Source organism: Rhincodon typus, chromosome 2 (assembly GCF_021869965.1).
Source record: "Rhincodon typus isolate 14 chromosome 2, sRhiTyp1.1, whole genome shotgun sequence".
NCBI lineage: Eukaryota > Metazoa > Chordata > Chondrichthyes > Orectolobiformes > Rhincodontidae > Rhincodon > Rhincodon typus.
In genome coordinates, this window is record NC_063333.1 from 368,423 (window position 1) to 394,798 (window position 26,376).

The 26,376-nt window shown below is 43.3% G+C and overlaps 1 protein-coding gene across 1 annotated transcript in view; it reads left to right on the forward strand.

Moving 5' to 3' along the window:
• The window catches only part of LOC109935072 (poly(U)-binding-splicing factor PUF60), an 82,055-nt gene that overhangs the window by 45,611 nt on the left and 10,068 nt on the right, over nucleotides 1–26,376 (forward strand). The window contains exons 6-9 of the mRNA XM_048617374.1: nucleotides 955–1,047; nucleotides 4,761–4,974; nucleotides 18,216–18,406; nucleotides 22,393–22,538. Coding sequence (XP_048473331.1) covers nucleotides 955–1,047; nucleotides 4,761–4,974; nucleotides 18,216–18,406; nucleotides 22,393–22,538 — 644 coding nt within the window. The remainder of the gene's footprint in view (nucleotides 1–954; nucleotides 1,048–4,760; nucleotides 4,975–18,215; nucleotides 18,407–22,392; nucleotides 22,539–26,376) is intronic.

The following is a 26,376-nucleotide window of genomic DNA, read 5'->3' on the forward strand; positions in this document are numbered from 1 at the left end:
ACGTCAGCCTTCCTGCTCCTCTGATGCTGCTTGGCCTGCTGTGTTCATCCATCTCTACACCTTATTATCTCCGATTCTCCAGCATCTGCAGTTCCTACTATCTCTATTAAATTAGTCTCCTGCCTTCCACAATCGCAGTTGGATTAAATTAAGATATAGCTTTAGAAAATATGTGCAGACCACAGCTGGAATATTGTGAACACTTGAGTACTTTATCTGAGGAAGGTATACTGGTATTGGAGGTTTTCCAGAAAAGGTTCACTTGACCAATCTCGGACATGGAGGGACTGTCTTATGAGAAGAATTTGAGTAGGTTGGCCTTGTACTCAGTGGAGTTTAGAAAGTTTTAGAGGTGACCATACTGAAAAATACGAGATCCTTAGGAGACTTGACAAGATAGATAAAACATTTCTTGGGGTAGTGAATCTGTGGAATTCACTGTTGAGGGCGCTGTTGAGGCTGGTTGTTCAGTATATTCAAGGCTGAGATAGACAAATTTTTAATTAGTAATTTGATCGTGGGAAAGTGGAGTAGAGGGTTATCAGATTAGCTGTGATCTCATTGAATGGCAGAGCAGACTTGATGGATTGAATGGTCTGCCAGTTCTACATCTTATGGGCTTGTTATGAAACATCTTGACGCAGCATTGTAGCTAAACTGGGATGAACCAGAGATGCTTTCTGATCTGTGTCAATATGAATGTGCTAGCATCATTGCAGGCCTTGACAAGTAGTTTGTCCAACACGCTTAGCAAAGGAACATTAAGAAATTTAAGCAGCAACTTAATGCAGTTCCTATTGTCATGTTGGGCTACGCATTCAATAAGTGATTAGCATGAGGTTGTGAAGTCTTCATTTTATGTGTACAAGATGATGGGGATCAACTGGCACAAGATCTGTAGATTACACTGTGCTATAGAAGAGCTGAGAGTGAGGCCGTTCCTTTTACTTATAGGGATTTGCCTTTGTGGAGTATGAAGTTCCTGAGGCAGCTCAGCTTGCTCTTGAACAGATGAACTCAGTGATGCTGGGAGGCAGAAACATTAAGGTAAGCAACTTCATCACTTGAATACATAGTTATCTCATCAGATTAGAGTCTCCACAAAACCTTCAATTCTTTTAAATTTTTTTTCCAAATACACAACGATGAAATGCAATGTGCTCCAGTAAAAGAATAAAGCACAAGGTGACTGCAGAACAGAAAACTCCAGGACCCCACTGATTTGCATTGTTCCCATAAACACATGACGATTGTCTACTCATGGATGCATGTTGGTTAATGATACAGTCAGCTATCTATATGGTATTTTGGTGACAACTATGAAAGCTCATTGCATTGTCATCTTGTCAGCAATGACTGAAGCAGGCCCTTCAGATGCAAAACAAAACTGATTTTGTTTTGCTTTTTAAATAGTTTGTATAAAGTGGCCAGTTTTATTTCTTCACTGTTCGTTATCCCATCTATCAAGTCAAAAATTGGATGACTCCACCAGAATGCTGATGAACACTTAATGATGTAGCATTTCTTTCACCAAAGTCAGCTCTTTTTGTTTTCTAACCTTAGCTTTAATCCCATACAAGATATTCCAATTTCATTGATCTAGGGTGTTGAGTCACAGGCGCATTTGATATAGATCAGTACGTGCCATAGCTGCTAATAAGGTCACCTCTGCACATCAGCTGTGACAACTGGACCCACAGAGTCAACCACAGCTTATTTGCACCAGCTTAGACTGTTCAGCAGAATTGGTAAGTAAGGCTAGGAATAGGTTATGGGATTACTGAAACTTAGTGGCTGCAATCAATGTGGCATAAATGGAGGAACTGATGTAGTGCACAGTGGACTTTGGCAAATTAGCCACAGAGTGCTGTCCAAATGTCCACCCTGTGTCGTGTGCATGAAGGAGCTAGAATAATCTATTTAAGGCCAGGGTACACATTTACCCTTTTATTCTGGCAATGCCAGTGTTTAATTCCTCTATTTAATAGAATATAGAAATGGGTTCACTGTGGTTCGTGCCTGTTGGCTGAATAACACCATAAAAACCGAGAACTAACTTTGGAAGGCACACTCACCTGAGGTGAGTGATGGGTCCAGTGTATGAGGGTGGGTTGGGACTCCCAGATGGTAGGTCGAATCAAATACGGTAGGAACAAGGAAGAGTGTCGCAGAGCTGCTAACCAGCTTATGTGAACATAATGTTAGATTTTGAAGGATTAGTGTGATTGGGATGGAGCAGAAAAATGAATATATCTAGGAGACAATAAAGAATAGCTTAGTTGAGAAGGGGATGTAAAAATGGATGCAAGGAGGGAAGGGATGTAGAAAAAAGGGAAATATATTCACTTCTGTGGGGGCCCTGTGGATAACATTAAGCAAATGGGTGTATGAGGGTTCACTATGTAGCTGGGTAAATGATAATGTCTCCTAAGACACTAACGACATGGTAATGATGTAGGTGAAGTGTGGTGGGTGGAAGTCAAGGGGAGAAGCCCCTTTTTATGGCTTTACAATGGATCCTGCCAAGATTGACGTCAGTTCCTCCAGCCTGATAGAAGCAGATTTCTGGTGACTTTGTTTAAGCTCTGGGTTGTTGCTGACTTTATAAATGCTACCGTAACCATTCCTATTATGTGCTTAGAAACGACCTCTCTTTTCTTTGTGTCTCCTCCAAGCTTTTATGTAGAACAGGACTCGGCTGTAGACCTCTCCCTCCTCACCAGTCCGACAGCCATTCTGTTCAGAAGGATCAACAGCTGTAAATTCCAGCATTAAGGTGCCCGCAGCCAGTGGGAACACTCGACATTCTAAGCGACTGCACTTCCAGGAGCCAGCCTGATATTTTAATTTGCCTGGGATTAGGGCAAAGGGCAAGGGTCATGGTTTTCTCTCTCCTCTTTGGAATAAAAGTATTTATTTTCCCCAGTAATCTTCTCATTTGACAATAGGTCTGTTCTTTTCATTAAGTACATGGCATCTTTTCTTGGCTTGCTCACGTTGGCAGCTGACTGTGAAAACTTTTGTGAGAGATACAAAAGAGAACGTTGAGCAGGCACTGCGATGATCTTTGCATACTTGCCTTCAGTGAAATATATAGGCTGCTGTGGGTCACACATTGACCTCTACTGAACAGGAAATCTACTGTTTAATTGTAGTTGAAGACTGAAGACTCCACATGGAACTCCTAGTGGACCCTAGCATTCCAGGCCACAGAGAGCAAAAGGAGGCATCTGGCTCTGTCTGGAACCTTAGGATCCAGACATTACTGATCTTGAGGACATCTGTATTCTTTGGTCTCACTTATTGATTACTTTTCCATCTGCACATCTAGATGTCTTCATCTTGTTCAGCCGCTCTCTGATGGCCTGCATTACAATCCCAAACCTCCTTTGGTTCTTGGAGCATTAAGCTCTTTTGTGCTTGGAGCTGGTTTATTAACTTTGACAGTGATCCACAGGAAAATTTTAGGTGGAACTCTTGCTGACCCACATTTCCAAAGTTTTTCTCTTATTTCATGTTCCAGATAAATTATAAATTATTCTTCAGTGGATGAAATACTTGGAATAATCTATTTTACAAAACCTTTCCCAGTTCCTTCCATTCACTCCCCTCCTCCTTAAAAAGTTATCTGTCATGTTGGACATTTCACGTCGATTGGAGGATGAGTGTTCTCCCACCAACATCAAATCAACTTGTAATTCCTATTTTAATAATAAATGCTCAAAAGTTCTGAAACCAGTCTCTGATCTTTTCTTTCTCACCACCCGGTATGTTTACTGTGATAGTTCTGGCCTGTCTCCGCAGCAGGTTGCGTTTTAGTGCTGATAGACAGTATCACACCACCATGATGTCCTGCGATTGGCTGGGGGAACAAGTCAGGGCACTCCCAGTAAACATATACAAACAACCACTTGTATTTGATATCTGTTAAAGGGGCCTTCAGCCCATTTAAAAAGTGGTAAGTTTCAATAGCTTGCTGTCAGGCGCAGACTTCTGCCAATTGTTCTGAGTTGTACGCTGCTATGTTGGGGAGAAGTCCAGCTCGTGACGTTGCATTTTCTCCCACTGCCCGGTGTCGCAGTTCCTTCTCCTGCTTATAGTGCATTCTAGGTAGGGTGGCATCACTCTGGTCTGCTTGTTCTGTAGCTGCCCTGTACAAGTCTTCCACAGGTAAGTAAATTCTGTGGAAGGTTTTGTACAGTGCAGCTGCAGTGATGTCATTCTACCTAGAATGCACTGTGAGTAGGCACATGAACTGTGTATCTGCTTCCCTCCCCTTGCCCCTTTCCCTCCCGGTGGTGAACAAACGCGAGGCTACGGGGTGGATTTCTCCGCAGCATCGCAGCGTGTAACTCGGAGCACTTGGCAGGGGACTGTGCGTGGGAGCAGGAAATTTACTGTTTTTTAAATGAGGTGTAGTTTCCCTTTAATTAGATGTGCCAGCATGCTACATGCTCTCCTGTAAAACACACAAAGCTTTTCCTTTTGAACCCTCAAACTGAGTGTTCCTAATGAGTGAGGTCGGTTTAATAATAATCTTTAACCAAAAAATGGCCTCTTCCTGATGGGAACAGACTGTGAGATACACTCAATTTCATGACTAATGGTGCCATTTGCTAATGTTTCTGGGGTACTTGCAATGTCCCGGGAAGATTTCAGGTGGCATCTCAATTCCTAGCCCGTGTTTTCCAGGAGAAGTGGCATGGTTCGTATTCATTTCTAGCTTGGTCTGTAATTGGCGGGGGTTTCTTTTGTTACAGGTTGGCAGACCGAGTAACATAGGACAAGCTCAACCAATCATAGACCAGCTTGCAGAGGAAGCCAGGGCGTTTAACAGAATTTATGTCGCGTCCGTTCACCCGGATCTGTCGGATGATGACATTAAAAGTGTGTTCGAGGCCTTTGGAAAGATTAAATCCTGCACCTTGGCCCGAGACCCCACAACGGGGAAGCATAAAGGATATGGATTCATTGGTGAGTGTTCTGTTGGTAATACTGGTTTTGTGACGGTATTGCGGAAAAAGGGAGGCACACACATTTTACAAAATTAAAATCAAAGGCCTGGCAGGTAGCAAAGATGAAATTGCATAGAATGGTGTGATCTTTCATCTCAGGGATTTGACAGTTACTCCAACCAAGGTAGATGGAGTGAAGGACTACTCTCAGCTTTCTGTAAATCCTGAATAATGAGTTTCAACACTCTCCACATAATTTCTTTTTGTCATTTTGATCCTTTTTTCCTCCTTCCTCCTTCCTCCTCTCCTGCTGCAAAGCATCCTGGCTTCTAAATTTGGTCAGATTGCCACTTATCTAGCATTGATAGGCTGCCAGGACAGATAACGTCAGAATTGGAAGAAATGTCCTGATGCACTAGAAATGACCGGAAGAAAAAGCTCATTGCTAGAATCCAAGGACAAGTCATGCACTTCATCTTGACCACAGCTAATGCCAGAACTGGGAGCAAAGTGGAAAAGTGTTCATTCCTTAGCACCATCGTCCCTTCTCCTTGCCTCCTCCAATTAGTTTGTGCTGCTGCTAGTGCAGCTTTAAGTATAAATCTCTCTGCACATTCATGAGAGCTGACAAGTGCACTTGTCAGTAAAGGTGATATTTGCAAAAGACACTTCAATGTCCTGGGCACTGCCACGTTGCAGATACACTGCATTTTTAATGTTTGGCTTTTCACTGTAACTCAGTTACCCAAGACTTGTGCCATCTCTGTCACGTTGAATTTCTGGATCTGGATGCTCTTCATCTGTGCTGTCCACTACAGAGTTGCACGTAGGCAGCCTTTTGTCTGCAAGACTGATGTTGTTGGGCATCCTGTCTTAACCTTGATGTACGCTGTACTGCTGCCTGCTAGCTACTATATAATGTGTTCAGTCTACGTGCCATGTTTAAATGAGCATCTTGTAAATGAGGATAATGAAAAGCACAGGTGACTTTCACTCTATGGTTGACAAAGCTTTCCACACCTGGGTGTTCAGCTCAGTTTGTGTTTTGAGTCTAATGCAGATCAATTGCTGTGATTAGTCAACAACTTTAGAATCATTAGAACTAGGAGAACGCTCTGAAATGAACTAGATGAGCAATGATTTTGTTTTTACTAACACTCCAGCAAAATCTGGAACTAGAAGGGATTTGAGGCCTAATGTAGTGGCAGTGTAGGCACTGGCAGTTAATTACATCTGATCCACTAGTTGGCATAGGCATTTGATATTGGTATCTGTTGATTCACCTGCTAACTCTTCCATTTTGTTTATCTGACAGTATAAATTTAATTTGGTTGTACTGTGTATGGTAATAGAAGGCAGAACTTCAGGAAACATTTGACACAATTCATTAGATTGAGCTTTTCTTTCGCATTGAATTTCTTGGATTTTTGAATTGTATGGAGAGGTGGTGGAAGATGAATGATATCTGGGTATAGTTAATTGGAGCCGTTAACTGAACTGTGACAAACTTTGTCTTTTTTACTTTTTTTAATTATGTATGACTTATGTCATTGATGTAGGCGCCGTGGTGGGGCGACTTAAAAACTTTTCACTGTATTTTTCATGTAAAAGTACACGACAATAAATTTCTATTCTATTTTTTAGGTACTGAAATGGTGGGTTGTGAGTGGTGTTAGAACTTAGTTAAGTAATTTAATGTGGGTTGAGAAAGGAATCGGGAGAGTTGTGTAGGGTCAAATCAAGACTGTGGTTTCATAATTCTGGTACATAGAATAATTAATTTCTAGTTGCAGTGGGGTGCTTTGGAGATGTAAAGTATGTTATTTCACTGATTTACTGCGTTGATCAGGTAGAATCCTTGGATATGACAAAAGATTTTGACTTGCCTGAGAAGTGCTCTTACTAGACAAAGGTTCTTGGTATTCAGTAAGAATCTTGTTTAATGATTCAGCAGGAGATTGTTACTTGGGTAGGAACCTAGTGCTAATGCAGCTGATAGTTGACTGGAAAACCAGACAAAATTGGCTGATTCCTGGATTCCATTCTTAACACATACATCAACTATGTTTGGCATTGTCCAATTCAAATTAATTACAAATACATATGATGCACAATTTCTCAGCATTGTGACATGGCCATCGGGGATACCACATGGATCCAATGTATGAAGGTAAACAACGAACATTTACTTTACCAGTAGAGAGCACTGGATGCTTACTGTTTGTCCAGCTAGGTCTGGTATTGTTTTACAGACTTACCAAGAACCAGGTGGTTAATCGTGTCGGTCCTTTAGGTCCCTTCAATTAATCTATGATTAGTCAATCATCTGTTAGTGCCATGGACTGACTTTGGACTTATGGTTTAAGTATTGGCTCATTATGGCTGTCACAGTTTATATACTTTCAGTATCCACTGCCTGTTTTCCATTAAGGATTAAACAAAACCGTGATCTTTATCTTCACTTGGTACAACTGTACTTGCTGATGGTTGGATGATCGATGACCACATGTTGACCTACAACTCATTTGGACAGTAGATTCCGTAATTGCTTAGTGTAGTTAACAGCATAACTCAGCGTAAAAGTGAGAGTGCATCATGTGGTTCACCACAGTATAGGCAAATTCCAAACCTCATCAAACATGAGTCTGAATTACTAATAAAGATAAGCAGTGAATCTACCAAAATCCAAATTGTTTTTTAATTCTGGCTAGTAAGTAATGCTATCAGCAATTGCCAACTTCAGCCTCTATTTCCTCATTAGTTACACCATTTGCATCTATGTTTGACACTTTGATTTGAAACTACTGGAATGAGTGTACCCAGCTACTTTGTTACTCAAGGAGCGCGTCACCAGTTATTTGCATGGCCATATGAATCGCTCATTTCTTCTGATTTGTTTGGGCTAAAGGATGTCATTACATGTTTGGGAGTTGTGAACCATGGGAGAGAATGGTTTCAAACAACATTGTAACATGTCATAAGCTTAGTATAGAGCAGGAAACTTACTGTTAAAGGGAAATGTGAAAGACCACTGTACTATCGAAGAATTGATTCTGAAGCAATATTGACAATGGGCCGGTTCCTGAGTACTGACGAATGAATGACTTGGATCAGAAGGTCCCTATGTCACCTTGTTGATTGTAGGGCTCTACAGACCTGCAGTATAGCATTGGAAGAAGCCACTTGCTAGTTTGCTGATTGTTCAAGGTGGTGAGTAGAGAACAGCAGATCTGCAGTCAGAATGGAAAATTGTGCCCCAGTTAGTTCAGAAATGCCTGAAGAAGCAGTTCAGTCACTGTATGCACGTTGCTCGGGATGAATGACCATTTCCAATAGCTGAAAGGGAGATTTGTTGACTGTAACAATATTCCAGATCGTATTCCACACTGTCCAAGACAGTGTACCCTCAACCCTGGTATAAGAAAGGTTTTGTTGTAGTTTTTAACTTTAACTCATTCCCTCACTGAATTATAATGAGAGTTGCTAGAAGTCCTGATTGCAACATGAAAATTTCCGTGCCTCAAGACGAGCCGTGATCCCAACCTTGAGGGGCAGCTGGTAATACTTGGCACTTTCCTCGCAACCAGCCATTCTATTTCCTAGATGGTTAAAAATGGCAGCCTGCATCTTCCAGTCAGTTGTTTTGACTTTCAATCTATACAGCACTCCCTGCTGATACTTCCAGATCTTGGGCAGATTGTTGTTGCTACTGCTTCTGACTCTATCCTGGTCACCCAGGATATCTTCACAGATTGCCCAATGGCCTACACAAACCTTTAACCACAAAATGAAGACAGCACTTCCAGCTCATTGAGGGTCCTTGTGGATTAGTATGACTGCTTTTTTTGACCTCCCTCGGTACTGTTAGCGTCACCAGCTGACTTACCGGTGACTCTCGACTGCTGAGTAACAGCTGGAGAGGTAAACACTTTCCACCTGGAGCTGAAAAGACTGCATGCCCCACTTCTTGAAGTATCTCGGTGGAAACGTAACATGCAGTTGCAATGAGGAGGAACAGTGCAGGGAGGCCTCAGGAAAAGACAAAGGAGTGTGCCAGAGAGCAACAGATCTCACCACGAGAACAGTAAGCAAGGTAATGGAAAGTTGAACAAAGGTGAGAAAGAGAGAGGTAAGAGTGACTCTTGATTTATTTTTAATAGAGTGCACTTGGACATTGTCTGAGTTCTGCACATATTCACTGGAGTTGGAGGATTGCACGTACAGCCAGTGATTTATCCAAGAATGGGAAGGAGAAATTTTAATTGGAAGTCTGTATTTCAATTCAAAATTATTTTAAGTTTTCAATTGAATTTGAACGTGTCTGAGGCACTCCTTTCTGCTGCTAAGTTGCAAGTGTGAATGTTTGTCCATGTTGGTTTGAATGGAATTCAAATTTAGTACTTATGGAATTGGACAACCAACAAGTGATTGAGTATTTGTTACTCCCTCTTCTTTCATTCCCCTCTGTCTGGCGCCTTCATTGACCCTACTCTCCACTTCTTTGCTCCTTTCAACTCTCACAATAGAAGCAGGAGTAGACCGTTCAGCCTATTGAGACCACCGCCCCCACCCCGCTCCTCCTCCTCCCCCACTCCTTTCAAAACCTTCATGGCTGTGCTTCCTCATTCCACTTTCCTGTTCACTGCCAATATCCATTGATCTGCTGAGACACTAACATTCTGCTTACCCCACCCTCAAATATGTTCAACAGTTGAACATCAACAGCCCTCTAGGGTAGAAAATTCCAAATCTTCAAAACCCTGAGAGTGAAGAACCCTTAGACTTGAATGTATGTGAGTTGATCAGTAAGTTTGCAGATGTTATGAAAATTAGGTGGTAAGCAGTAGAAGGGTACAGATTACAGGAGGGTATAGACAAGCTGGTCAGATGGGCTGATCAGCGGCAAATGCAATTCAATCAGGATAAGTGACATGACGCACTTGTGCAGGATAAACAAGACCAAGGAATACATGATGAACAATAGGACCCTGGGAAGCACCAAGGATCGGGGAACCTTGGTGTGCATGTACAACAGTACTTTAAGCAAAGTAGATGAAGTGGTGAAGAAGGCATATGGTATGCTTGTCTTTATTAGCAGAGTCATTGAGTTGAAGAGCAGGGAGGTTATGCTGGAACTGTATAACACCTTGGTTAGGCCACAGCTAGAATAATGTGTGCAGTTCTGTAATCCACATTATAGGAGGAATGTGATAGAGCTGGAAAGGATGCTCAGATTTATCAGGATGTTGTCTGGACTGGAATGTTCAGTTATGAGGAGAGATTGGACAGACTGGGGTTGTTTTCCTTGGAGCAGAGGTGTTTAAGAGGGGTCATGATTGAGATGTATTAAACTGAGGGGCATGGACAGAGTAGACGGGAAGAAACTTTCTCCTTTGATGAAGAGATCAATAAACAGGGCTTGGACTTAAGGTAAAGCAAGCAAAGGTTTAGAGGAGTCATAGAGTAATACGGCATGGAAATAGGCCCTTCGGCCCAAGCTGACCATGGTGCCTACTCAGCTACTTCAAATTGCCCTCATTTGGTCCACATCCCTCGCAACTCTTCCCGTCCATGTATCTATCTATCGAAATGGTTTTTAAATGTTGTTATTGTACATGCCTCAACCACTTTCTTTGGCAGCCCATTCCGCTTAACGCACCACTCTGCATGAAGGAGAAGCCCTTCAGGTCCTTAAATTTTTCCCCTCTCACCTTGAACCCATGCCCTCCAGTTTTCAATTCCCCGTCCCTAGGGAAAAAAGACTATGCGTTCATCCTATCTATGTCCCTGATTTTATACACCTCAATAAGGTCACCCCTCATTCCCCTACATTCAAGGAATAAAGTCCTATTCTGGCCAACCTCCCCCTATAACTCGGGCCCTACTAGTCCTGGCAACATCCTCGTAAATCTTCGTTGCAAAATTTCCAGTTTAACTATGTCTTTCCTATAACAGGGTGACCAAAACTGTACACCAAAATGCAGCCTCACTAACAACTTATACAACTATAACATAACGTCCCAACTGCTATACTCAGTGCCTCGACCAGTGAAGGCCAGCATGCTGAATGCTACCTTCACCATCCTGTCCAACTGTGTACTTGTACTCCTAGGTCCCTCTGTTCCACAACATGCCTCAGGACCTTACCATTTACTGTATAAGTCCCACCTTGGTTTGACTTTCCAAAGTGCAACACCTCACGTTTATCTGTATTGAATTGCATTTGCTAATCCTCAGCCCACTTCCCCATCTGGTCAAGATCTCTCTGTAATTTTTGATAACCTTCTTTGCTAAGAATGATGCCTCCTAATTTTGTATCACCTGCAAACTTACTAATCACACTTTTTATATATTCATATCCAGATCATTTATGTAAATAACAAATAAAAAAGGTCCCAGCACTGACCCCTGTGGCACACCACTAGTCACAGGCCTCCAGTCCGAGAAACAACCTTCGACCATCACCCTCTGCTTCCTACCATCGAGCCAGTTTTGAATCCAGTTAGCTAGTTCTCCCTGGATCCCATGTGACCGAACCTTCATGACTAGCCTGCCAGGCAGGACCTTGTCAAAGGCCTTACTAAAGTCCCTATAGACAACATCCACTGCCCTACCCTCATCCATCCTCTTGGTTACCTCTTTGAAAAACTCAGATTTGTCAGACATGACTTCCCGCACAAATCCATGCTGACTATCTCTAGTCAGACCTTGACTATCCAAACGTTAGTTGTTCGTGTCCCTCAGTATCCTGTCTAATAACTTGCCTACCAGTAATGTCAGGCTCACTGGCCTGTAGTTCCCTGGCTTGTCTTTGCTACTTTTCGTAAACAATGGAACAACATTAGCCACCCTCCGGTCTTCCGGATCTTCGGTGGCTAAAGATGAAGCAAAAATCTCTGAAAAGGCCTCTGCAATTTCTTCCGTAGCCTCCCACAGTGTCCAAGGATGAATTTGATCAGGCCCAGGGGATCTATCCACCTTAATGCAATCTAAGGCTGCAAACATCTCCTCTAGTAATATGTACGTGCTCCAAAATATCCCCACTTATTTCCTTAGCATCCATGATTCTCTCCTGTGTTTACTGAGGAGAACTATTCATTAAAAATCTCCCCCATCTCCTGTGGTTCCACACACAGATGGCCATGCTGATCTTTAAGGTGGCCTATTCTCTCCCTTGCCTCCCTTTTGGTCTTCATATTGCTATAGAACCTCTTGGGATTATCTTTAACATTATCTGTCAGATCCATCTCATACCCTCTTTTTTGCTGTTCTGATTTCCCTCTTAAGTGTCCTCCTATACTTTGTCATCTAGAAATTCACTTGAGCCCGATAGCTTAAACCCAGTGTATGCCGCCTTCTTTTTCCTGACCAGAGCCTCAATATCCCTCGTCAGCCAGGGATCCCTGAACCTGCCAGTTCTTCTCCTTACCCTAACAGGGAAATACTGTCTCTGGACTCTTGATATCACACTTTTAAGAGCCTCCCATTTGCCAGTTGTTCCTTTTCTTTCAAACAGACTCACCCAGTCGACTGCTGCTAGATCCTGCCTAGTGGCCCCAAAATTGGCCCTGCTCCAGTTTAGCACCTTAACCCGGGGATCTGTCCTATTTGTTCCATAATTATGTTAAAACTGAGAGAGTTATGGTCACTGGACTCAAAGTGCTCTCCGACTGACACTTAAGTCACGTGTCCGACCTCCTTTCCTAAGAGGAGGTGCAGTGTTGTACCCTCCCGAGTAGGGCCCTCAACAGGAGATGTGAGCAGAGGTTTTTTTTTGCACCCAGAGGATGGTGGAATGTGGAACTTATTGCCTGTAAGTGTGGTAGAAGCAAAAACCCTCATAATATTTAAGACTTACCAAGATATTATCCCCTGTGGCTGTTCCCCTCAATAACAAGTATACCGTTTTGGATACTGTTGGGGGGGACGACCAACCAGGGGAAGGCCATAGTGGACAGGTCTCTGGCACTGAGCCTGGCCCTGTGGCACAGAAGGGAAAGGGGGAGAATAGGAGCGCAATTGTAGTGGGGGATTCGATAGTAAGAGGCACAGACAGGCAGTTCTGTGGACACGAACGAGATGAACGGATGGTATGTTGCCTCCCGGGTGCCAGGGTCCGTGATGTCACTGATCGTGTCTTCAAGGTCCTTAAGCGGGAGGGTGAGCAACCAGCAGTCATGGTACTCATTGGTACCAATGACATAGGTAGAAAAAGGAAAGAGAATGTGAGAAACGAGTACAGGGAGTTAGGCTGGAAGCTGAAGTCCAGGACAAACAGGGTGGTTATCTCTGGATTACTACCAGTGCCACATGATAACGAGGTAAGAAATAGGGAGAGAGTGCAGCTAAACACGTGGCTACAGGGCTGGTGTAGGAGGGAGGGCTTCCATTATGTGGATAATTGGAGCACATTCTGGGGAAGGTGGGACCTGTACAGTAAGTACGGGTTGCACCTGAACCGGAAGGGCACAAATATCCTGGGAGGGAGATTTGCTGGAGCTATATGGGATGGTTTAAACTAGATTGGCAGGGAGTGGGGAACCGGATTTGTAATTCAGAGCATGAGGTATTCAGCTTTCCAACAGACACAATAGGAAGTGAGGTTGTTTATAAAGAAATGTGGCCGATGGAGCGTAATTGTGGACACAGATGGTTTGAGGTGTGTATACTTCAATGCTAGAAGTATCAGAAATAAGGTGGATGAACTTAGAGCATGGGTCAGTACGTGGAACTACGATGTTGTGGCCATTACAGAAACTTGGGTAAGGAATGGTTGTCGGAAGTTCCGGGATTTAGTTGCTTTAAAAGAAATAAGGAGGTTGCGAAAAGAGGCGGGGGAGTGGCATTGCTAGTCAGGGCTAGTATAGCAGCTACTGAAAGGCAGTTCGAGAATGATATGTCTACAGAGTCAGTTTGGGTTGAGGCCTGGACAAGAAAGGAGCAGTCACTTTGTTGGGGGTTTTTTACAGACCCCCTAATAGTTGCAGAGAAGTGGAGGAGCGGATTGGGAGGCAGACACTGGAAAGGTGCAGAAGTCACAGGGTTGTAGTCATGGGTGACTTCAACTTTCCAAATATTGATTGGAAACATTTTAGTTGTAATAGTTTAGATGGAGCAGATTTTGTCCAGTGATTTCAGGAAGGATTCCTGACACAGTATGTCGGTAGACCAACACGAGGAGAGGTCACTTTGGATTTGGTGCTTGGCAATGAACCGGGCCAAGTGTTAGACCTGTTTGTTGGAGAGCATTTTGGCGGTAGTGATCATAACCCTGTTACTTTTACAATAGTCATGGAAAAGGATAAGTACTACAGCAGGGTAAGGTTTATAATTGGGGGAAGGGTAATTGCAATTCTGTTAGGCAAGAACTGGGTAACATAAATTGGGAACAGATGCTGTCAGGGAAGAGCACTATAGAAATGTGGAGATTTTTTAAGGCATGCATACTGCGTGTGATCGATATGTTTGTCCCTAGGAGGCAGGGAAGATGCGGTCGAATGAGGGAGCCTTGGCTCTCAAGAGAGGTCGAACGACTGGTTAAGAGGAAGAAGGATGCTTAAATAAGGTTTAGGAAACAAGGAACGGGGAAGGCTTTAGAAGGATACAAGTTATCCAGGAAGGAGCTGAAGAAAGGGCTTAGAAGAGCTATAAGGGGGCATGAGAAAACCTTGGCAGGTAGGATCAAGGAAAACTCCGAGGCTTTTTACACGTACATGAGGAACAAGAGAATGACCAGAGAAAGGGTAGGGCCGATCAAGGACTGTAAAGAGAATTTGTGCACGGAGCCTAAAGAGATATAAGAGGTCCTTAATGAATACTTTTCTTCGGTATTCATAACTGAGAGGGACCTAATTGTAGAGGAGGATAGTGTCAAACAGGCTGGTAGGCTAGAGGAGGTTGATGTTAGTAATGAACATGTGCTAGGAATTTTCAGGAACTTGAAGATAGATAAGTCCCCCAGGCCTGATGGGATTTATCCAAGGATTCTGTGGGAAGTGAGGGAAGAGCTCTCAGGGCCTTTGGCGATGATCTTTTCATCCTCACTGTCCCTGGGTATAGTGCCGGAAGACTGGAGAGAGGCAAGCGTCATTCCCTTGTTTAAAAAAGGGAATGGGGATAACCCCAGAAATTACAGGCCAGTTAGACTTACATCAGTGGTGGGCAAATTATTGGAAAGGGCTCTGAGAGATAGGATTTATGATCACTTGGAAAGGCACAGTTTGATTCGTGATAGTCAGCATCGATTTGAGGGGTAGATCATGCCTCTCAAACATTATTGAATTCTTTGAAGAGGTGCCCAAACACGTGGATGAAGGTAGAGCAGTGGATGTGGTATACATGGATTTAAGTAAGGCGTTTGATAGGGTTCCCCATGGTAGGCTCATGCAGAAGGTAAGGAGGCATGGGATAGGGGGAAATGTGGCAGATTGGATTCAGAATTAGCTGACCCTTAGAAGACAAAGGGTGGTAGTGGATGGAAAATATTCAACATGGTGCTCAGTTACGAGTGGGATACCACAAGGATTTGTCCTGGGTCCTCTCCTATTTGTGACTTCTGTAAATGATTTGGATGAAGGAGTGGAAGGGTGGATTAGCAAGTTCGTGGGCGATACGAAGGTGAGTTGCGTTGTGGACAGTGCGGAGCGCTGTTCTAGGTTACAAAGGGACATTGATAGGATGCAGAGCTGGGCTGAGAAGTGGCAGATGGAGTTTAACCCTGAAAATTGTGAGGTGATTCATTTTGGAAGGACAGACTTGAAAGCAGGATACAGGGTTAACGGTAAGATTCTTGGCAGTGAGGAGGAGCAGAGGGATCTTGGGGTTCATGTTCACAGTTCCCTGAAAGCTGCCACCCAGGTAGATAGAGTTGTTAAGAAGGCATATGATGTGTTAGCTTTCATTAATAGAGGACATTAATCAAGAACTGTGAAGTTATTATCCAGCTATACAAAAGCCTGGTTTGGCCACATCTGGAGTATTGTGTCCAGTTCTGGTCGCCTCATTACAGGAAAGATGTGGAAGCGTTGGAAAAGGTGCAGAGGAGATTTACCAGGTTGTTGCCTGGAATGGAGGGAAGGTTGAGAGAGCTAGGGCTTTTCTCTTTAGAACGACGAAGGATGAGAGGTGACTTGATAGAGGTGTACAAAATGATCAGAGGTATAGATAGAGTGGACAGCCAGAGACTTTTTCCTAGGGTGGAGGTAGCTATTACGAAGGGGCATAGTTTTAAAGTGAGTGGAGGTAGATACAGGGGAGATGTCAGAGGTAGGTTCTTTACTCAGAGAGTGGTTGGGGCATGGAATGCATTGCTGGAGAGGGTAGTGGAGTCGGCCTCATTAGGGGCATTTAAGCGGCTCTTCAATAGGCATATGGATGATAGTATAAGGTAGGGGTGGAGGTTAGATAGACCTTAGGATTCGGGTAAAAGTTCAGCACAACATCGTGGGCGAAGGGCCTGTGCTGCACTGTTCTATGTTCTGTATACACTTGTGATGCCAAAGCACATAAGGCTATGGGTTGAGTTCTGGAAAATGAAATTAGAATAATTAGGTGGTAGTTTTTGTTTGGCACAGACCTGGTGGGTTAAAGGGGCCTTTTCTCTGCTGTAGACCTCTACGACTCATGGCACATCTCTGGATCTCAGCCCTTGATGAATCCCTTATCCTTAGACTGTGACCCTCTATTCTAGTTTTCCCAGCTAGAGGGAGTGCCCCTTGTCTACACTGTCAAGCCCTTTGAGAATCTTGTGCTTTACGATGTCATCTCTCATTTCTCCAGAGAATAAAGGCCCGATTTTTCCTTCGGCGCAGTGGCTCAGTGGATATCCTGCTGCCTCTCAGCACTAGCGACCCGAGTTTGATTCCAGCCTTGGGTGATTGTCTGTGTAGAGTCTGCATATTCTCCTTGTGTCTGTGTGGGTTTTCTCCGGGTGCTCCGGTTTCCTCCCACAGTCCAAGGATAAAGTTGGGTGACTTGTTCGTGGTAAATGTGAGGTTATGGGGAGGGGTGGGAGGCTGGGTTTGGGTGGGATGCTCTTTGGAGGGTTGTTGCAGACTCGATGGGCTAAATGACCTCTTTCCGTAATATGGGTAGTCTATGATTCTGATTTACTCAGTCTCTCATCATAGGCCAACTCCCTCATCCCAGAAACTAGTTGAGTGAATTTATGCTGCACTATCTCCAAGGAAGTGGTTTCTTTTTCTTAAATATGGAGATCAAAGCTGCATACTCTTCCAGATGTGATTGCACCAAAATACTGTACGGTTTATTATTTTACTTGTACTCCAGTCCTCTTGCAGCAAAGTTCTAACATGTCATTTGTCTTCACATTTGCCTGCTGCATGCTGATTTTGTATTCCTTGATTGGGTGTGCTGAAATCCCTCTAAGCATTTACAAATTTCACCCCTGACAAAAAGTATTCTACTTTTCTATTAGCACCAAAGCTCTGTGCTTCCAATCGTCCTCCTGTCTGCTCTTCGTGTTCATTGACAGTCCCCTTTCTGGGTTGCTCATAGGATATGAATATATCTGACAAGACTGGCACATATGCCCTTGAAGGTGGCGATGACTGTTTAAATACATCTGAGTGACTTGTTAGGCAATCTCTCAGAGAACGATTAAGAATAAGCTTCATTGCTGTGGGTCTGCAGTCACTAGACAGAGTAAAGAAGGCAGATTTCATTCCCTAAAAGACATTAGTGAACCAGAGATTTTACACAAATTTGGTAGTTTCATGCCTACCATTATTTAAGCTTGCTTTTATTCCGGACATTTCAGTAAGCTGAATTTATATTCCCTAGCTGCCTTGTTGATATAATATTTCTGATCATTAGAATAGGTCTCTGAATTATTAGTACGTAGCATAACCATTACACTACCATACTCTTCAAATTTCATTCACCTTCCTCCTTTCTCTGTTTCATTGTTCCCTGCACTTTGTTCCATACAGCCCCCTGCTGAACTCCCTTCTGTTTGCTCCTTGAGAGCAGATGATACGGTGTAAGGGAGTTTGATGGCATGCTCGGACTATGGACAAAGAGCTCCCCTGGCATTGTCAGGTTTCAATAAATGAAAGGGACTGGCCGTTTGTGAGTGATCACGTGACCGTATGCAGGAATGGTGGGCTATGGCTATGTGATCTTGTGTAACCTAGTGTATGTGAATGGTGGTGTGTGACTGTGATCTTGTGAACCAGTTTAAAGTGCTTCATCTGTGGCCTTCCTGTTCATATAAACACCAAACCTGTTTGCTTTGTGCAGAATATGAAAAGGCTCAATCTTCTCAAGATGCGGTATCTTCCATGAATCTCTTTGACCTCGGTGGCCAGTTCCTCCGTGTTGGGAAAGCAGTGACTCCCCCGATGCCTTTGATGACCCCTGCAGCACCTGGTGGATTGCCCCCTGCAGCAGCAGTGGCAGCAGCTGCAGCAACAGCAAAGATCACAGCTCAGGTGGGTGCGGGCACTTTCAGTCCTATACCAGCCAGAAACCGAGGGCTTTACACTGCCATACCTGTTCATGCTAAGACCAATGGAACCTGTGCCAATGATGCTAAAACCTGCAGCCCCTGAATACACACAAAATTTGACAAAAATATTTTGCCATTCCTCCTCTAGCTAATGATTGAATAACAAGCTGAGGATTCTTAGATGTACTCCCAGAATGTGTAGTCATGTTACAGGCTTTGTACACAACTCTGGAAGCTCCAAAATGATTTGCAAGGATCAACCCAGGCCACGATTCGCTGATGGAAGCATCTCACTGCTGGAGTTTCCTCTTCCAGATATTATGCTATTTGCCTGCTGAGTTGAGGAGGCGATGGCTTAGTGGTATTGTCGCTAGACTGTTTATCCAATGACCCGGGTTCAGTTCCCTCCATGGCAGATGGTGGAATTTGAATTCAATTTTAAAAAATCTGGAATTAAGTGTCTCATGATGACCATTAATCCATTTTTGATTGTCAGAAAAACCCATCTGGATCGCTAATGTCCATTTCGGAGAAAACTGCCATTCTTACCTGGTCTGGTCTATGTGTGACTCTAGACCACAATATGGTTGACTCTTAAATGCCCTCTGGGCAATTGGGAAGGGCAGTAGATGCTGACCTAAGCACCACTGCCCTCCTCTTCAAAAAAAAGAAAATTATAGCACAGGAACACTCCCTTCAGCCCTCCAAGCCTGCACCAACATGCTGCCCGTCACAACTAAAACCCCCTACCCTTCCGGGGACCGTAACCCTCTCTTCCTATCCTTTTTACGTATTTGTCCAAACGCCTTTTAAAAGTCATTATCGTATCTGCTTCCACTACCTCCCCCGGCAGCAAGTTCCAGGCACCCACCACCCTCTGTGTAAAAATTGTGTAAAAAAGTTGCCTGGTACATCACCTTTAAACCTTGCCCCTCGCACCTTAAACCCACAGCCCCTGGTAACTGACTCTTCCACCCTGGGATAAAGCTTCGGACTGTCCACTCTGCCTATGCCCTTCATAATCTTGTAGACCTCTATCAGGTCGTCCCGTAACCTCCGTCGTTCCAGTGAGAACAACCCAAGTTTCTCCAACCTCTCCTCATAGCTAATGCCCTCCATACCAGGCAACATCCTGGTAAAACTTTTCTGTACCCTCTCCAAAGCCATCACATACTTCTGGTAGTGTGACGACCAGAACTGAACACAATATTCCAAATGCGGCCTAACTAATGTTCTATGTTAATGAATAAAAAGAAATATCAACATCCTGGGGTTATCATTGATCAGAAGTTGAATTGGACTAGCCATATAAATATTGTCTACAAGAGCAGGTCAGAGACTAGGAATCCTGTAATGTGTAACTCACCTCTTAACCTGTCCACCATCTGTAAGACACAAGTTAGGAGTGTAATGAATACTCTGTACTTGTCTGGATGGTGGACCTCAATTCCACATCTTCAGCTAACCCTGTTACCCATTTACTCCCTTCTCAGTCAAGAATCTCTTTGTCCTGGCTTAAAACATTCAGTGACCCTGCCCCTACTCCACTCTGGGAAGAGAAGTCCAAAAGGTGTTGATCTTCTGAGAGAATAAAACCCTCCTCATCTCAGTTTTAAATATGCACCACCTTATTTTTAATCTGTTTTCCCCCTAATTCTGGTCTCTTGCAAGGGAGCCATGTTCTCAGTATCTACCCTGTCAAGCCCCCTAGAATCTTGCAAGTTTCAATTAGATCACCTCCAGTTTTTCTAAACTCCAATGAACAGAAGCCCATCTTCTCCTCCATCACATCTATCAATGAATTTATCAGTGAATCTTTGCTGAACTGTTTCTAACACACTTTACAATCCTTAAATGGAAGAATAAAAAAAATCAAAAAGTAACATTTAAAACAAAATATAAAGAATATTTAGCATGGATTTCAAAAGGAAAGATCTTGTTTGATGAATATAAATAATGTATTTGAGAAGGTCAGACAGGACGTAATAAAAATACAACGGATGTAGTTTATTTGGATTTTCAGAAGGCCTTTTGATAAGGTGCTTCATAACAGACCAAGTATGGTTTCAAGATGGAAGTCAGTGTCTAGAAGCAACAGATAGTTACTCAGAGAGGTAAGTAGTAGAAAGTAATGCTCAATAGGGATAATTGCCAGGACCACTGCTACATATAATTATACTAATGATTTTGGCTTTTGAGCCACAACACAATTCCAAATTTGCAAATGACGCTAAATGGGTTGGGGGCGGGGGGGACAATACTGAAGAAAATTGCAATAAATTACAGGGGACCACTACTAAATCTACAGAATAGGGAAAAGTTGGTAAATTAAGTTCCACACAAATAAGTGAGAGTTTCAGATCCTATACATGCATCTTGCAATCTCTGAATCCAGAGAAATTTTCTCAACATAACCAGATGTTGATCTACATTTTGGTTGGAAGAATTGGAATGCCATTGATTATTTGGAAGGTGCAAATCTAGAGAGTGGTGGGAGTGTGGAATGCGCTGCCGGCAGTGGTAGCGGAGTCGTACTTTAGAGACTTTTAAGTGACCTGGATAGGCACATGGAGGACAGTAAAATGTAGGGTATGCAGGATAGTTTGATCTTAGTAGGACAATAGGTTGGCACAACATCATGGACCGAAGGGCCTGTACTGTGCTGTAATGTTCTATGTTCTATGTAAGTATAGAGGTACAAGGGAGAAATACACCACTCATTGCAAGCTGCTCCATAAGTTAGCAGAGTCATAAAGCAAACCAAACTTTTTTTTTCTCGAGGAGTAACTATAGGTAATTAGTTTGACCAGAATTGGAGTAATCTTTGTCATTCTAGTCACCATGTTGGAAAAGGATACAAAAGCATCGTAGGGGATGCAGAGAAGATTCATAAGTATGATACTGGGGTAACATAGCATGAAAGAAGTAACAGCCTGTTTCTTTTGAAAAATGGCTGAGGGATGTCTTTTCTGTAAAATGAAAGATTTCGGTCACATGGATGCAGAGAGAATGTTTCCTTTTGTGGGATGAGGCAGAGCATAACTAGAGACCATCAGGGGAAGACTGTCGCTGAGAAATACAATGGGCAGTTCAGGGGAAAAAGAAAATCTCCCTTATGCAGAGCAGTGAGAATGTGGAATGCATTACTGCAAGGAATGATTGAAGCAGGTGGTAGCAATGCATTTAAGGAGAAACTGGCCAGCAGATGAGGGAGAAGGACAATGGAGAGTTATGGTGATAGATTAGATGGTTACAGATAGGGGTGGTGTATAAACACTGGCATTGTCTGGTTGGGCTGGAAGGATGTTTGGCACAAGCCAGTGTGATTACCTTTTCATCAAAAGGGACCAGTTAAAATGAACTAATTTCAGTACTGATAGAAACCCAGTTCAAGAATGGAAAAATTGATTGCAGCTCATGCTCTTGAAGCAGCCTGTCATGGAGACTGACTTGCAACACCCAAGTGTGTAATAACTGTCAACAGTGGCTATGCAGGGACATGGATCCCCACCTGTGCTCGAGTGCATCCCCCTCCCCCAAAATCAGGCTGCCCAGCGTACTCTCTCCAGCTTACATTTGTATTCATTCGGCATCGTCTAAACAGTTCAAGCTCAAGACATTTGTGAAGTGAAAGGTGTCCTGAGTCTGAAGCATTGTTGAGCAGACTGGTCTTCCAACAGGCTGTCCTGTTTTGGGAGAGAAAAGTACTTTATGGATGCTGTTGCAATATTGCCATACGCATTGAGATTCCATACCTTGTTTTAATATATGTAATCAGGATATTTTGATCTGTTCCTTCCTCATCCTGGTTTTAACACCTTTTTGTAACCTTTAAGGTTAGTGGGAGTTGAGCCTGTTGCATCTGTACTGTTTGAGTGGTACAAAATTGAACTTTTGAGAAGTCTGCCATATAAACTGTTTGAGAATGTTGTTACACTGTCCTAACATTGTCTATCTTCCTTGCTGTAGGAGGCTGTTGCAGGAGCAGCTGTACTTGGTGTAAGTGGTCTCTCTGCACCAGGTCTGGTCACTCCAGCACTGACCCTTGCACAACCACTCGGAGCATTGCCACAGGCTGTTATGGCAGCACAAGCCCCAGGGGTTATAACAGGTCAGTAACTCATTGAGATTTGCAAAGCCTATAGTAGAAAAGTGGGGACGATTCCGAACGGAGCTGGGGAGAGTCAGGTCCAACATGTACCTATAGAGGGAAATGTAGGAGCAGTAAGTTCAGAGAATCCTGATGTCTAGAACAATTCAGGACTAGACGAGGATGAAGAGAAGGGCTTTAAGCAAGTCCAAAGAGAGCAATTCTGCTGTGGCCCTAGATGAATAGAAGAAATGCAGGAGGGAACTTAAGAAAACAATTAGCAGAACAAAAAGGAGGCATGAAAAAGGACTTGCAGACAGAATTAAGGAGAACCCATTTCATAAAATACATTAAAGGGAAGAGGTTAACCAGAGAAAGAGTAGGGCGCATTAGGGACCAAGGAGCAACATGTGTGTGAAGCCGCAGGATATTGGAAGGGTGTTGAATGAATACTTCTCTTCAGTCTTAACTCTGAAAAGGGAGTGCGTAGGTATGGAATTCAGGAAAAGGGACTGTGAGGAACTTTCACAGTTTGATATATGAAATGGGAGGGTATTGGATGCATACTCTGGCTTAAAAATGGAGAGATTCCCCAGCCCAGATGAATTGCATCCCAGGCTGCTGTGGTTGGTGAGGCAGGAAATTTCAGAGGATCTTATACAAGTTTAAACTTCTACCGAAGATTTGTAGCTCAGGTTGTGAGTGAGGTTGTTGACCTGCTCGCCGAGCTGGCTTGTTTTCGTTCAGATGTTTCGTCACCATGCTCGGTAACGTCATCAGTGAGGTCTCTGATGAAGCAATGTTATTCTACTCTGCTTGGAATTCATACTTTCAGGTCTGTTATGGCGAGTATTGTCATTTCTGGTTTTGTTCTCTGTAGGTTTGTATATGGGGTCCAATTCTATACGTTTGTTGATTGCCTTACGGGTTGATAACCATGCCTCTAGGAATTCCCGTGCGTGTCTATGTTTTGCTTGGCCTTCTATAGTTACGTTATCCCAGTTAAACTGATGGCCTTCATTCTGAGTGTACTGATATTAAGGAAAGTTTGTCGTGCCGTTTTGCTGCTGGCTGATGTTCGTGTATTCTAATGGCTAGTTTCCTTCCTGTCTGTCTGATGTAATGTTTGTGGCAGTCAGTGCATGGTATTTTGTAAACCATGTTGGTTCTGCATGTTGTGCATGTCTTTAATCCTTGTGAGTGTTTGATGTGGAGTGGCTGTGAGCTTGTGGGCCACCATGATTCCGAGTGGTCTTAGGAGTCTCGTCAGTTCTGATATGTTCTATACTGTGTCCTCTTGTTGTTGTCTACTTAGTACATCTAGAACATATCAGAACTAACAATGAGACTCCTGAGACCACTCGGAATCACGGTGGCCCGCAAGCTGACAGCCATGCTACATCAAACACTCACGAGGATTAAAGACCCCATTCCCACAACATGCAGAACCAACATGGTTTACAAAATACCATGCACTGACTGCCACAAACATTACATCAGACAGACAGGAAGGAAACTAGCCATTAGAATACACGAACATCAGCTAGCAGCAAAACAACACCACAAACTTTCCCTAATATCAGTACACTCGGACAATGAAGGCTATTACTTTAACTGGGACAACATAACTATAGAAGACCAAGCCAAACATAGACACGCACGGGAATTCCTAGAGGCATGGTTCTCAACCCGTAAGGCAATCAATCAACAAACGTATAGAATTGGACCCCATATACAAACCTACAGAGAACAAAACCAGAAATGACACTACTCACCATAACGGACTGGAAAGTATAAATTCCGAGCAGAGTTAGAACAACATCGCTTCATCAGAGACCTCACTGATGATGATTCCTAGTGTGATGACGAAACATCTGAACGAAAACAAGCCAGCTTGGCGAGCAAGTCAACAACCTCTGATACAAGATTTTAATTCCTCTGTGGCCACGGGAAAAGTACCAGACAGCTACTGTCGTTCCACTTTTCAAGAAGGGTGGCAGCGATGAACCAGGAAATTACAGATTGGTGAGTCAAGGAGTGAATTAATATCCAATTGAAAATGCATGGGGTAGTTAAGGATTGTCATCATGGCTTTGAAAGAGGGAGGTCATGCCTAACTAATTTGTTGGAATTTTTTGAAAATGTGTTCGTGTATGGATGAGGGAAGCTCGGTCGATTTAGTTTACATGGATTTCAGCAAAGCTTTTGACAAGGTCCCACATGGAAGACTGATTGAAACGGTTAAAGCACATGGAATTGAGGGAAATGTGGCGAGATGGATCAGAAACTGGCTTAATAATAGGACACAAAGGGTAGTGGTAGAGGGCTGTTTGAGTGACTGGGGGCTGGAGTGCAGCAGTGGTACCACAAGGATCAGTAATGGGATCCTTATTAAAAACCAAAAGAACTGCGGATGCTGTCAACCAGAGACAAAAACAGAAATTGCTGAATAAGCACAGCACGGAGAGAAATCAGAGTTAATGTTTCTGGTCACATGACCCTTCCTCCAAACAGTTCTGAGGAAGGATCACTCAATCCGAAATGTTAACTCTGATTTCTCTCCACAGATGTTGGGACCCTTATGATTGGTTATTTACATATATTATGTAGATGAAAATATAAGTGGAATGTTAAACAAATTTGCAGATAACACCAAGATGGGTAGAGTTGATAATAGAGCAGAAGATGGTTATGGTTACAAGAAGCTATAGTTGGGTTGGTCAGATGAGCAGACCAGTAACAGATGGCATTTGGAAAAAGACACAAGATGAGCATTTAGTGAACAACAAGACACTGGGTACAGAGAGGAACAGCGGGTTCTTGGGGTAATTATTCACAGATCCCTAAAGTTGGCAGAGCACATGAATAAGGTAGTTAAGAAGGCTTATGGGATACTTGCTTTCATCAGTCGTAGCATAGAGTACAAGAGCAAGGAGCTAATGTTGGAGTTGTAATTCGGTTACACTGTCGAGTTTACTTTAGCGATGGAAAGGAATCGGTATATAACGCAGGGCAAGAGTTATAGCTGGGGGAAAGGCAATTATGAGGCAAGATTTAGGATGCATAGGATGGAGAAGGAAACTGCAGGGGCTGGGCACAATTGAAATGTGGAGCTTGTTCAAGGAACAGCTACTGCGTGTCCTTGAGAAGTATGTACCTGTCAGGCAGGGAGGAAGTGGTCGAGCGAGGGAACCGTGGTTTACTAAAGAAGTTGAATCTCTTGTCAAGAGGAAGAAGGAGGCTTATGTAGAGATGAGGCGTGAAGGCTCAGTTAGGGTGCTTGAGAGTTACAAGTTAGCCAGGAAGGACCTAAAGAGAGAGCTAAGAAGAGCCAGGAGGGGACATGAGAAGTCTTTAGCAGGTAGGATCAAGGAAAACCTGAAAGCTTTCTATAGGTATGTCAGGAATAAAAGAATGACGAGAGTAAGATTGGGGCCGGTCAAGGACAGTAGTGGGAAGTTGTGCGTGGAGTCCAAAGAGATAGGAGAGGTGTTAAATGAATATTTTTCGTCAGTATTCACACAGGAAAAAGACAATGTAGTTGAGGAGAATACAGTCTATTAGACTAGACGGGATTGAGGTTCATAAGGAGGCAGTGTTAGCAATTCTGGAAGGTGTGAAAATAGATAAGTCCCCTGGGCCGGATGGGATTTATCCTAGGATTCTCTGGGAAGCTAGAGAGGAGATTGCAGAGCCTTTGGCTTTGATCTTTATGTCGTCATTGTCTTCAGGAATAGTGCCAGAAGACTGGAGACTAGCAAATGTTGTCCCCTTGTTCAAGAAGGGGAGTAGAGACAACCCTGGTAATTATAGACCAGTGAGCCTTACTTCGGTTGTGGGTAAAGTGTTGGAAAGGATTATAA